The sequence below is a fragment of the Crocodylus porosus genome, unplaced genomic scaffold (assembly GCF_001723895.1).
Source record: "Crocodylus porosus isolate Cpor-Errol unplaced genomic scaffold, CroPor_comp1, whole genome shotgun sequence".
In the NCBI taxonomy this organism is placed as follows: domain Eukaryota; kingdom Metazoa; phylum Chordata; order Crocodylia; family Crocodylidae; genus Crocodylus; species Crocodylus porosus.
Window position 1 is genome coordinate 105,275,487 of NW_017728947.1, and position 12,944 is coordinate 105,288,430.

General features: G+C 46.1%; 1 protein-coding gene across 1 annotated transcript in view; it reads right to left on the reverse strand.

Annotated features, from left to right (window-relative positions):
- Positions 1-12,944, reverse strand: part of SYNE2 (spectrin repeat containing nuclear envelope protein 2) — a 256,377-nt gene that overhangs the window by 191,185 nt on the left and 52,248 nt on the right. The window contains exons 17-23 of the mRNA XM_019550841.1: positions 12,584-12,739; positions 12,156-12,329; positions 10,403-10,561; positions 9,844-10,017; positions 6,186-6,317; positions 3,219-3,436; positions 2,874-2,949 (exon numbers count right to left, since the gene is read on the reverse strand). Coding sequence (XP_019406386.1) covers positions 2,874-2,949; positions 3,219-3,436; positions 6,186-6,317; positions 9,844-10,017; positions 10,403-10,561; positions 12,156-12,329; positions 12,584-12,739 — 1,089 coding nt within the window. The remainder of the gene's footprint in view (positions 1-2,873; positions 2,950-3,218; positions 3,437-6,185; positions 6,318-9,843; positions 10,018-10,402; positions 10,562-12,155; positions 12,330-12,583; positions 12,740-12,944) is intronic.

The window sequence follows — 12,944 nt, forward strand, 5'->3', positions numbered from 1 at the left end:
ATGTCCACGGTGACACCATCATCCAAGTATTTAGTTACTTGGTAATAAAAGGCAATCTGGTTGGACAGGCAGGACCTGCCTTTGATGAACCAATGCTAGTTGCCCCTGAGCATGATCTCCCCTGCTAGCCCCCCACAGATGTGCTCCTTGATGATTGTCTCCAAGATCTTCCCAAGGACTGAGGTGAGGCTTATGGGCCTATAGTTATTTGGGTCCTCCTTCCTCCTTTTCTTAAAAATGGGGACCACATTAGCTAGTTTCCAATCCCCTGGCACCTGGCCAGATGACCATGAATGCTCATACAGCTGGACCAAGAGCTCTGCAATGACCCCTGCCAGCTCCCTCAACACCCTTGGGTGGAGGGCATCTGGACCGGCAGAGTTAAAAATGTCCAGCCCTTCCAGAAGATCCCTAACTACATCTGCACTGACCCAAAGCCTGACAGAGCTATCCCTGGGATTGTCCCTACCTCTGGTAGGAGGGATATCCCGGTCCCTGTTCAGTAAAACAGAGGCAAAGAAACTGTTAAAAATATCGATTTTCTCATCTGGTGTAGCCATAAGGTTACTATTTGAGTCTTGCAGGGGCCCTACATTGCCTGGTGCCCTCTTCTTTCTCCCAATGTACTTGAAAAAGGACTTTTTGTTGTCCTTAATCCTGGACACTAGCCTGAGTTTCATCTCTGCCTTGGCCTTCCTAATAGCCCTCCTACACTCATGGGCCGAGGAGGAGTACTCCTCCTTGGTGATAGCCCCTCCCTTCCACTGGTTGTACACCACCCTTTTAGTCCTCAGGCATTCCTGAATGCACTTGCTGAGCCCAAGGGGGTTTCTGAGCACACTTATCCACTTGCTTCACTCAGGGACTGTTACCCTTTGGGCCTGGAGGATCGTCCTCTTAAGGTATGACCGTCCCTCATGGACTCCCATCTCCTCTACCTTCTGGGCCCTCAGTGCTTTCCCCACTAATCTTGGAAGCTCTTTGAAGTTGGCCCTTCTGAAGTCAAGGGCTTTAGTTTTGCTATAAGCCCTTGACACCCTGTGCTGGATAGTGAATTCCAGCAGGTGATGATCGTTATTGCCCAGGTGGTCAAGGACCTGCAGTCCCCTTACCAGGTCATCCCCAGTAGCCAGGACCAGGTCCAGAAAGGCGTTATCCCTAGTGGGGCTGTGCACCTCCTGGATAAGGTGAAGGTCCTGTAATACTGCCAGGAACCGACGCAAGCGGTCAGACTTGGCAGTTTAGCTGCTAGAAGGCAGGCAACAACCAGAGGTAGGGATAATCTTGGGGATAGCTCTGTCAATGTGAGGAGGCAGAGTTTGGGTCGAATACAACACCAGTAGTAGTACCACGACCTGCTGCCCAGGGGGGGAGTGAGAGTCCCCTGTGAGACCCTGAGGCCCCAGTCATGGTGTGAGGTAACCCCAGCTCCCCATGTCCATGGAGGAGAACCCAGAGAGGGGGACCCTGGGATAAGAGTATGGGTCATACATCAAGGCCTGCCATAGCTTCCCCTGACTGGCCCAGATGGGGGCCAGGACCAGGAGGGTCAGAAGGGCAAGGAGGCCCACCAAGAGGGATGCCCAAGAGCCAGGGTCCTGGGGTCCCGACTGGCCTGGAGGTGGTCTGGGGCTAGTGTGAGCCAAAGGTCCCAGTGAGGGGACCACACCCGAAGGGGAACCAATGGCAGGGCGATATGTGGCCCAGTATGACAATGGCAGTGTCCGCCTGAAGGGAGGAACCCAGGTAGGGTCCTACAGCAGGATTCTGGGTCCCATCGTGGGGGACTGAAGTGTATGAGAACATCATGATGTCATCTGCGAGGCTTGGGCTGCGGTGTAGGGGAGGAATGGAGCCGCAGATAGTGCCCCCTAGCAGCGGGGCAGAAAATGGGCAGCTTCCCGTCTAATTACATCTATTAATTAATTAATTGAGATCAAAGCGTGGCGGATGAGAAGGCAGGCGGTTTGCCCAAGAACAGGTGGGTGGGCCACATGGAGATTGGCCCCAGTAGGCCCCCTTTTACACACCTCCATAAGACTCCAGATAAGTCCCGGTCCACCTCTTCCTCCTGGTTGGGTGGTCGGTAGTAGACACCCACCATAAGGTCCCTTTTGCCATGCTCCCCTTGTAGTTTGACCCACAGTGTCTTTGCCCAACCCTCCTCTAACCCAAAGCTAATCCTTGATGATGTGAGTTGCTCTTTGATGTAGAGTGCGACCCCCCCTCCTTTCCTCTCTGTCCTGTCCCTTCTATACAGGGTGTATCCCCAAATGCCCACTGCCCAGTCATGGGTAGGGTCCCACCAGGTTTCTGTGAGCCCTACTAAGTCTGGATTCTTACTCGCAATCAGGAGGCACAGTTCCTCCCGCTTGCTCCCCATACTACGAACATTGGTGCAGAGGCACTTGAAGCCTCCTGAGGGTACACGCGCCTCCCCCCTACTCCCCTTGGGAGCGGGCACACAGCCAGAGTGGGACTCCCCAACCCTTGCCCCTGCCCCACTCCCTTCTTCACTGTGGGGGCCTTGATCTTCCCCCCCCACGCCCCTTTTCTCCCCTACGCCCCTTCACCACCACAGATTTACTGGCAGGGCACTGCTCTCCAAGCAGCCTGGCTGTATTCCTGTAAATTGGATGTTGGATCAATATTGACCCATATGGCTGGTTAATAATCAGCTATTGGTATTGGCCAAGAAAATCTTTATTGGTGAACTCCTACTTGTCAAGCATAGTGAGTTCCTAATCTTTGAGTGGGAGCTCTTATATCATGACATGTAACAAATCATAATAGTAATACTAAATGTTTTCCTTGTGCCAGTGTTCCTATCTAAATAAATCAATATTTACCAATAACATATAAGGGTTTCATACCTCCTGAGTTGAAAGTGTATCAGTTGACTGGGGAAAAACTTTCTTTTCTCCATTTTCAGAAGCAAGTATGCAGCTCCTGGAGTTTAAAATCAATTTCAGTTTAGGAACCAAAACAACAATAAAACACAGAGAAAAAAACTTAAAATTATGTATCAAAAGATTAGAACCAAGCATGAAGAAGGTGCCAAAATACAGTTTAACGTTACATATTGGTTTCTGAAAGCTGGTGTTAAAAGTACACTTATGCTTGGGAGTATGTTGCACATCATAATCCTCCAGTGAGGGGGATAATCTACATTTCTTAATTTCATAAAGCTATGATACATTGTGCAACCAAACACTTACCCTTTTCTAGATGGTTGACCCTTTCCAACATGAGAAGAAAGAACTGAGCAAATATCTGTTGCATGTCTTTCAAGCTCTTCTTGCTTTTGTTCACAATCCTCAGCTAGTTTGTTTGTTTCTGGGGAAGCTTCTTCTGCAGTCCGTCTTTGGCACAATGCTTTAAGACCTTGTAAACAGTTGTTAAGCTCTCCCAGGCTGCCTTCATGAGAAAAAAAAGCCTAAATGAAGAAAAGCAATATAATGAATACGCATTCAGTTATAAAGAAGTGATTATTTTCATGCATTATATTTTGCATTCTTTTCCAATACACATGCAGTTTCAACTGAGGCTCTGAATCCACTACAAAACACTTCATGGTAAGCAAGTAATTAGCCCCATTCTACATGCTAAGGCATTATGGTACTTATTTCACCATATTCCAAAGAGACCCAGAATGGAAACCAAGGCTAGGGACAGATATTCAAAAAGCCTGAGCCTGACTTGATTCAATCTTTGCATGGTGGTCTAACCTAACTAGGATAAATCACTCTGTAATTGCACAGACATCCCAGAAATACAGGCACATGCCTGCAATGGCTAAAGCAAGAAACCAGGGAGTGCTAGAGCAGCCCTCCCTTCCCTTGCAAGCACTGAGCTGGGGGGGGCGTGGCTAGGCCTGGGCAGGATGCTCTGATTCTCAGTGCTTATCACACCATTAAGAAAACAACAGAGGGACATTACCAGCTACCTGTTGATTCTGCCTGTTGATTCTAGCTATTGATTCAAAATGAACAGTAGCCAACATGTGGTCTGCTAGCTAATACACAGACACCTCTCTGCAATGCAGAGGGGAGGGGGGAATTCCTGCTTAGCAGGGAGTGGTAGGGGGGAGGTGGAGCAGCCTGCAGTCTTGCCAGAGCTGCAGCCAGGGATCAGAGGGGAGGGGCCAGCCCTGCTGTGGAGCAGAGAGCTCCGCCCAGCCCAGAGAGAAGGGGGAGTCTGGTTTATCTTAAACCAGCAAGTTCAGACTTGCATTCACCAGCTCCAATACTGAACAACACTTCTTCAGAGTCCTGAAACTTTCCTATTTTCTGATGAGTTTACTTGCCTTATTCCAATTTTAGATATTTTTAGGTGGGCGTGTCTACGCATTCACTAATGCCCTTTAGGTAATGTGCATTAAATCTAGTACCACCAGCCACTTTTACACGTGCTTCAGGAGTGTGTGTGGGGGGGAGAGGCAGTGCTTTAATTACAGTGGCTCGGAGTCGCTCTAATTAAAGCACCACCACACTATCAGTGTCTCCGCGCTTAAAAATAGCAGTGGGTGCGCTTGAACTAAAGCTCATTCAACACAATATTTTTAAGCTTGGGGACGCTGATACATGAGATGCAGGAGGCTGCTGGAGTGTGGCAATTGCTATGCTCCAGGAGACTCCAATGCACTGGAATTCTAGCATGTCGGAGCAGCCTACGTGCTCGTGTGTAGATGCCCTCCATTGTGAGGTACGACACAAATGTTCATGAGCCTATTTTAACGTTCATTAGCTAAAGAGCACAGTTTTTTGTGAAGCTTTTATGCACATTAAAATAGGGTAACGTGCATTAAAATGCATATGTAGATGCACCCAGTGTGTAGAGAAGTTGCTTTCTTCTCTATTTAAACTGCTTTATTGCCTTTACTTAACAGAAATGCATGGCTTTACAGAACTTTAAAAATGGGTACAGTGCTTTAAATAAACACTTTTTAAATGAGGTATTAAATTTGAAGTACTGTATTTATAGCACTTGAGCAACTAGGCCTGTGCAAGTAGGCAGTTATTCAATCCAGCTTGGATCCAGCTGCTTCGGATGCCAGTGATCCAATCCGGAGCTTCGGACCGGGTTCCCGCTTCAATCCAGCCAAAGCGGCTCTGAAGCTTTGGAGCCCCCTCAGAGATCCAGCCATAGGGTATAATGGGGAATCAATCAAATATCTATAACTGTTGTTTTTTTGTCTGATTTGGATGAAACTTGTAGGGGTGGTAGCCTCTGCTGAGAGCATGAAGCCTGCCAAGTTTCAAGAAGACCAGTGCAGGGCTTTGGGGGAAACTGCACCCCAAATTCTTGAAAGCAAAACTCATGTCATGTGTATGTGTGACACCACAGTGGGCTGAAAACTGCAGGGGTAGTGGCCCCTGCTTGGGCCATGAAGCCTGCCAAGTTTCGAGGAGATAAGTGCAGGGGCTTGGGGGGAACTACACCTCAAGCTGTGGACAAGCAAAACTCGTGACTTGGGTGACACTGTGTGTGTTAAGGCACAGAGGGCTGAAAAGCTGATTATAAGCTTTTTCTCTTTATCTATTTGTTTAATGAGTTTTGCAAAAGTTGTATTAAACTTCTCTATTTCAATATTCATCATCCACTGCATATAGGATATGATTTAATGATGAACTTCCTGCAAAATATAGAACGCAGTATCTCAGCAGGATTGTCCACTAATGCAACGATGGGTGGGTGAGCAGGGCATGAGCTCCAGGTGCTGCTTGAGAGCTGGGGGGATGCCAAAATGGAGCTAGGGAGTGCCTCACCCTCCCACCCACCATTTTCCCCAGACCCTCCTGTTTCTCTACAGTGACTGGCTCCAGCAGTGGGGAGGACAGAGTAGCAGCAGCAGTAAACAGTGTAGGAACAATGGCTGGAGGTTTGCTGCTTTATCTGTATTTTACAGACAAAAATCAGTGTTTAAATGGTCCCCTGACATGTGTTGGCAGCAAAAAAAAGGAGGTGACTTCTCCCCGAGAGCAGCAAGCCTTCAGCCACTGCTACTGCACTGTGCACCCCCACCCACCCAGGACACCATCGTGCCCCGTTACACCTCTGGGGTGGTCACAGGGAGAAAACAGGCTACAAAGCAAATACATCCCTCTGCAAATAAATTGTTTGTCTAGGAACCCATATCTGAGGACAAGTGGTCTTACATACCACTTGTATGTATGTTTTCTCACCTCCCATCTTCTGCGAACATCTTTGATCTTTTTCTCCAGTACTGGTTTTTCATAAGCAGGTGAAATACTTTTCAGTTGTTCAGCAGCTTTCAAATATTTGTCAAAATTAGTGTTCAAAATGCTAAATGCCTCCTGCAGAAAACCAAAACAGAATGGAACTTGTGTATGCAAAAAAACCAATTTAATTACCATATCATAACTATGCATGCAGCCTGACATGGATTGTAATACTGAGCTGCAATGACACAGCACCAGACGCTCTTATACCCCATACCTGGGTAAATTGGCAGGGTCTGGTACAAAGGCATTCCCAAATCCTGGACACCTGAAAAAGGGCCAGAGATACCTGTATAGTCCTGGCTCATTGGAAAACACAGGCACTGCTCCTAAAATACCCCCGAAAAATCACATTCTCTATCTTAGATGTGAAGACAAGGCTCATCTCTCTGCCCATGCAATAGAGTGTCCCAATAGTGTGCCTCCCAATCCCTGTCAGGGAGCACAGAAACGCCCCTTGAAATTTAGTCCAAGGCCAACATTTTCAAAAGTGACCGGTGGTTTAAGGTGTCTCACTTGTGACTACTTAAGTTGAAGTATCTCAGTTATGGGTTTGGAAGCACTCTCAAGGGTTATGTAGTCCAGCCCCACTGTATAGAGGAAGGATTCACCTAGAAAAACCATACCAGAGGGAGGCTTAAAAGGGTCTGGGTTTTCTGCGGGGGGTCGTGCTCTGTACTTTGTGAGAATCAGGCCCCTTTAAGGTGTCACAAGGTAGGCAGGCATAATAATATAGGTGTCAACTTTTCTAGTCACCTTTGAAAAACTGGTCATAGAGCTATAGCATGTGGTACAGGACAGGATCAATGCTTACAAACCCGCAAGCAACCTGACTGGGTGCGCCCACACTTGTGTGAACGTTTGGTTCCCTGGGGAAAACAGTGTACCATGCACCACAGCTACCTGTCCCCAAGGAACGCCCACGCCACACATGCTTTGGCGCATGGCAAGTTGCCCTGGGTCAGGTAGGGGAGGTAGGGCCAACGCTGTGCTAGCCCCAGCAACCTTATCTGGGGGCCTCCCAGGGCTGCAGCTGGGGCGATCCTGCGGGGCAGAGCCTGGCCAGCAGCTGCAGTGTGGCTCTGGGCGGCCTGGCTCCGCTTTTCAGCAGCGCATGCTACCCGAGCGTGCGCTGCTGGGGGGGGGGTTTCTGCAGTTTTTTTTGACCCCTGGAAAAACCACAGAAAAAAAAATGGAGCAGTGCACGCTTGGGTAGCATGTGCTGCTGAAAAGCAGTGTACACTCAGCGTGCCCTAGAAGCGCGGAGCACACCAGACTGTGCGGTATGTGGTGCTGCAAACGTTTTTACGGCACCACATACTGCATGACTGCACTTGTCTGGACACACCCACCGTGTTTCAGATCTCATGCATTCCTGAGTGGCTCTTCTGTCACTGCCACTTTGAAGGCATTGAAGCCATATAAATAAACAGAAAGATTACTGAAAGGATACTTTCAGTTATGTGAAAATAAAGAAAGTGCATGTAAGAAGGAGTAAACACTCAACTATACCCCACGTTGATGCAATTTTTTTCATAATCTACAATAGGGTTAGATAACCCCCCTGGCATACATGGCAGAACGTGGCACACAAAGGCATTTTACTTGGCACACATGCCTCAGGGAAGGGCCCAGGGCTACGCTGCCACAACAAGGATCAGGCCCTTCATCTGCCCTGCACACACCAACATTTTATAAGCTGAGCTTGTGGTTGTTTTTGGCACTCTGCCCAAAAATGTTGCTGACCCCAATCTACAATTAGCTTACCTCCTTTCAGGAAAACCAGGTCAAAGATAGGTGCAAACCATTATTTTTGTATCGTATGACCTGGGATTCAGGCGTTCCATTTCCCATGGGAAAATAGAGAGAAACATGGATTTTCTTCCTTAAAGGTAAAAATTTGGGAAACTGCAAGTTTTGCATTGCAGACTGGCAGAGTTCCAGCCTGCAAGGGGCTGCTTGGGGCTGGGGGGGAGTGAGAGGAGGGCAATCAGAGGCAAGGGGCACCATGTGCACACACACATATGCGCATGGCTGGCAGTAAAGCCAGGCAGTGGTAGAGAGCAGCTCCTGCAGCTCCTGGCAGGTATGTTTATGGAGGTGTGGGGGGGTATAGGCAACATGTGGGGGTCACAGTGGGGGGCATAGGTGATGTGTGGGGGAGCACTGTGGGGGGCATAACTTGTGGGGAGATTGGGGTGGTGGCAATGGCTCACACCACCACATGGTATGGGTAGTGGGGCAGGGTTGGCAGCTGGGCTGGATTTGGGGGTATTACAAGACCAGGGTGGTGCATGGTGCCCGGGGCCGGGGCCGGGGCCAGGTCAGGGCTGGAGCAGGCAGGAATGTGTGGTCGCAGGGCCTGACTGGGGAGCGGGACACAGCCATGGGTGGCTTGTCCTGGGAAGGCTGGGTGGGGAGGAAGGAAGGTGGCTCTCCACTGCTGTGTGCAGTTGCAGGAAGGGGTCAGGCCCATAGGTGATGCCTCGGGGAGAAAAGGAGGACACATGCCCCCCCACAAATTTCTCACAGCAGGGCACAGAGCTGCAGCCCGGCCAGACCAGCACCAGGCAGGAGTCAACTCCGCGGCCCAGTGGGCAGGACCTATGCTCACACACCCCCTGCCCCACATGCACATCCCCTTCCCCACACCCCCCCCGACCCACACACTGTGGGGCTGGGGCCTGGAGGCAGGGGGCAGGAGTGAGGGGCACCAGCAGGGCTGAGGGGGTGGGGGGCAACAGCATGGGCAGGGGCAGGGCACCAGCATATCAGAGCTGCTTAGTGCCACAAAGCAGTGGACAGCCACAGCTAAACCTGCATCCTGGTGAGTGAAGGGGGCAGGGTGACCTGGGACTTTCCCTGATAAAAAACCCTAAATCAAACACCAAAATATATAGGTATTTAGAATTTATTTTATTATAATGATTGAGTACTGGTAGGCTTCCAAATTGCTTGAAAATTGTAAATAAATCGATAAAACACTGTGTTCAACTGATGCCTATATATATAATAGCATTTCATTTTAATTGCAAAAACCCCCATACTCTGGGGGTTTTAATCAGAGAATGTTGGAATTATTTTTATCAGAGAAAACGAAGATCCTGCTTATGACCACTTGGTCAGGTCGCTTTCAAAAGTTCTGATGATACAATTCGCCAAACTACCATATGTATAATAGACCACTTTTAGAAAAGGACAAAACCCCTCCTAATATTAACGACATGAAGAAATAAATCATGGGAAATCCTTTCAAAGGAAAAAATGATAGCTGAGTACTATATGGGGATCCAGCTGTTTTTATAATATTAAGGTTACCATCTATTTTGGGGACTTGGAAAAAAAAAACAAGACAGCGAACGATAACATATAAATGCAGACAAGTGGTAATATTTCTTAATATTTTGTATGTAAAGTTAAAATATGCTAATAGGGATAAAAGAAAATGACTGAAAATGTTAAAAACTGGCAAGAAGTATATGTCATTTTCCACATCACTGGAAGTTGACTTTTCAGTTGTAGACTGTCACTAAGAAATGCTGCACTTTGTTTGGTTAGACTCCTGATATGACACAGGGCGGAAGTGATTGTTTGAACCTACCTCGTATTTTGAAATGTGTTCTTCAGGGCTCACTTTCTGACCAACAAGTTGCATAGCTTTTACAACAGAGGTTTCAAGCTCCTGCTGGGATTCTTCAAAATTGGTCATGATGTCCTTTTCTGAGAGAGTCTTTTCCGATTTGGGCAAGACCATGTGTAGGTTATTCATGGCAGCCTGGGAAGAAAAATGCAGTTTTCAGGATGTGCAAAAGTATTACTGCGAGGCATGTTGGCAAGTCAGCTAAGAGGCTTTGCTCAGATTCTGAAGCTGAATGTCCCTGCTACAGAAACCATTCAGCTTAGGCAGGCCTGTGACCTTGTATGGATATCGCTAATTAAATTGTTAATATATTTCCACATAATGTCACTCTGGCTATTCAGGATTGGATATTACTTTTCTAACTACTCACTTTTTACCCTTAACAAGACTGAAGAAGAGCAATTCATACAATAGAAGTATTCTTTTTTTTAAATAGGTCCTAAAAGAAGTTTTTCTAACCATGCCTTATTAAAATGAGATTTTCTGTGCACTGAATTATATTATGGGAAGTAATAGAGACCTCAGTCCTGTCTCTGGCTTCTTCAATTCGTGCTTGCAGCTGAGCTGTGTGAAAATGCTGGAGGGACACCTGGCTGGAAATACTCTGTGTCACCATTTGTAAGATATCTTCTGCTGCAACTACTTGTTCTTGGCATGCAGTTCCTCTGGCAATTAAGATCTGTTTCAATGAAAATCAATAGAAATCTGTGATATTAAATACTGTCTGTATGATTTGGCATAAAAAACTGAATTGAGAAGTAAGAACCATTTGGTCCAATGCAGACCACGCTCTGCTATTACAGCCACTATGTTGCTGTGCAAAATATCAAGCTAGAGACAAAGGTGTTTTCATTCAAAAAGGAGGTATAACAAGCAGGTTATCAACCATCTGATTTGATACTCATATTTAACTTCTCCTCCACTTCCATGGTTGTATTTCTTCTCATATTATTTATCTCAGCATGACACTTTGCATTTCTTTGCCTCACAATGAATATTTTAAAAATATGCTTGCATACTTATAGCCTCATAACATACAAGCCATGACCATTTGGACATGCATGGTCATGAAGTAAACCAGAAGTTTCATATGAGCAAAGTTCCCAATGCACCAATTTTCCTGCAGGCCAGGGTTTCAAGCATACCATAAGCTGTTCAACAACTGCCTTGGATATTTTTATGCACAACTCACACTGCTGTGTTTGAATATTTATCAGTAGCTGTCCTTATTAGAGTTGCTTTGGTCTATGAATATTCAACTTATTTTGAGTTTGAAACTATCAATTACCATTCCTGTAATGACAATCACTGTATCATGCATAATTTCTACTTATTGTACTGCAAGTGATGCCAGGACTTGATCTTTTATCCTCACAGACACATTATGTTACCAGTCCCAGTGAAATATAGCTCATCTAAATTGGAAAGTACTTTTACATTTTTAACAAGCCCCTGTCACTCTGAGCAAGGGGTTATTTTATAGAAGTACCTGCAAGCTGTGAAAATTCATGTTCACGTTTTTAATATGCTCAGATCTTTTAATTTTGCAGAACTAACTCAGTGCATGAGTTCACAGACTTTACATGAAATAACGTTAGGACTGAAAAAAAAATCTTGTCAACTACACTAAAACCCCTCCTCCCTCTTCACACAGTGAATGTTTCGGCCAATTTCCTATAACCCAGAGGCATAAATTAATAACAGACTTCTGCTAACTTCTGAAATATTTTTTCCTTGCTGGGGAAGATTCACACCCCTGCCAGAGCTCTCCTGCTCCCAGCCAAGTAGGACTGATGGAATAAAGGGCTTCCTCCCCAGGGGCTGAATGCATTGTCTGTGCAAGAAAAGTCTCACCAGTATTCATCACACTCTCACCTCATTAATTTCCAGTGGATTTGCCTGCAGGGAATGCTAGGTAGGGAGTATGCTGGTTTACTGAGGAGTACCTTATATCATTCAGCAACAAGCAGCCGAAGCATGGTACTGACTGCCTTTCCATCAGCTAAGGATGCTAATATTTGGGAGAAGACAATTACCAGGAAGAGGTATTCAGGGGTCCAATAGGACTGATCCTAATAAGCAGTGCTGGACAACAATCCTAAACCTAGAAACTTTAGAACATCCCCTTTCCTTCATTAACCACTTTATGAAACAAAATCCAACCTCCCTTCTGCTTTATTTAGAGCAGCTTATTTCACTGAAACCTTTGAAATGCTATCCAAAGTATAAGAATCCAATGGACCATATTTTAATCTCTGTATGTATGTTTTTACCTGTAAGGATTCCTCTGCTGCAGGTTCCACGCATCCTTCCTGCTTTACCTTATCAAGAAGGCATTCGGTTTCTGTAACCCAGCTTTCCACTCCATCAAGAAGCTCTTCAATCTTACCCACCCTGGGCAGCAGGTCAGTGGCCTGTTCAGCTGCATCTTCTTTCTTTTCTCTAACCTGTGAATATGGAAGATTTAGGCTCTTGGCTATTTTAGCACTTGTAACATGCTCAAAATGAACTTTTCCCTTCGTCACCAGCATTTAGTCAACATATGGACAGCATTCTGGATCTTAATACCAGAAGAGTTTTGGGGAGCTGAGAATGGACAAGAGATGTGGCCCCCAGAAACGTGGTACCACATTTCCAGTTGATCGATAACACCGAAATTCCAGTGCATCTATCACGGTTAGATCACAGGGGAAAGCTTTACCTCTGCGTTCTGAATGTGTCTCCTAACAGCCTCTGTTGAAATTGCTACTGTATTACTGACTGTATCTAGAAATGATTCTGCAGGAGGCACAGCTTTTTCCTTACTGTCAGTAACTTGCTTCATTTGCTCTTCTTGCATTCTCAGTAATCTCATCTCCTGTGAAAATGGTGCATAGCATTTTTATGCTATCAAATATGGCCACAACCATATCATTAATAAAAGTTACTTGAAGGGCATAGAGTTACTTTAAAACATGGAGCTCTATTATGTTCTCAACTATATCTATATCTATATCTATATCTATATCTATATCTAGCTATATAAATCTATATCTATATATATAACATTATTGCAGAATACA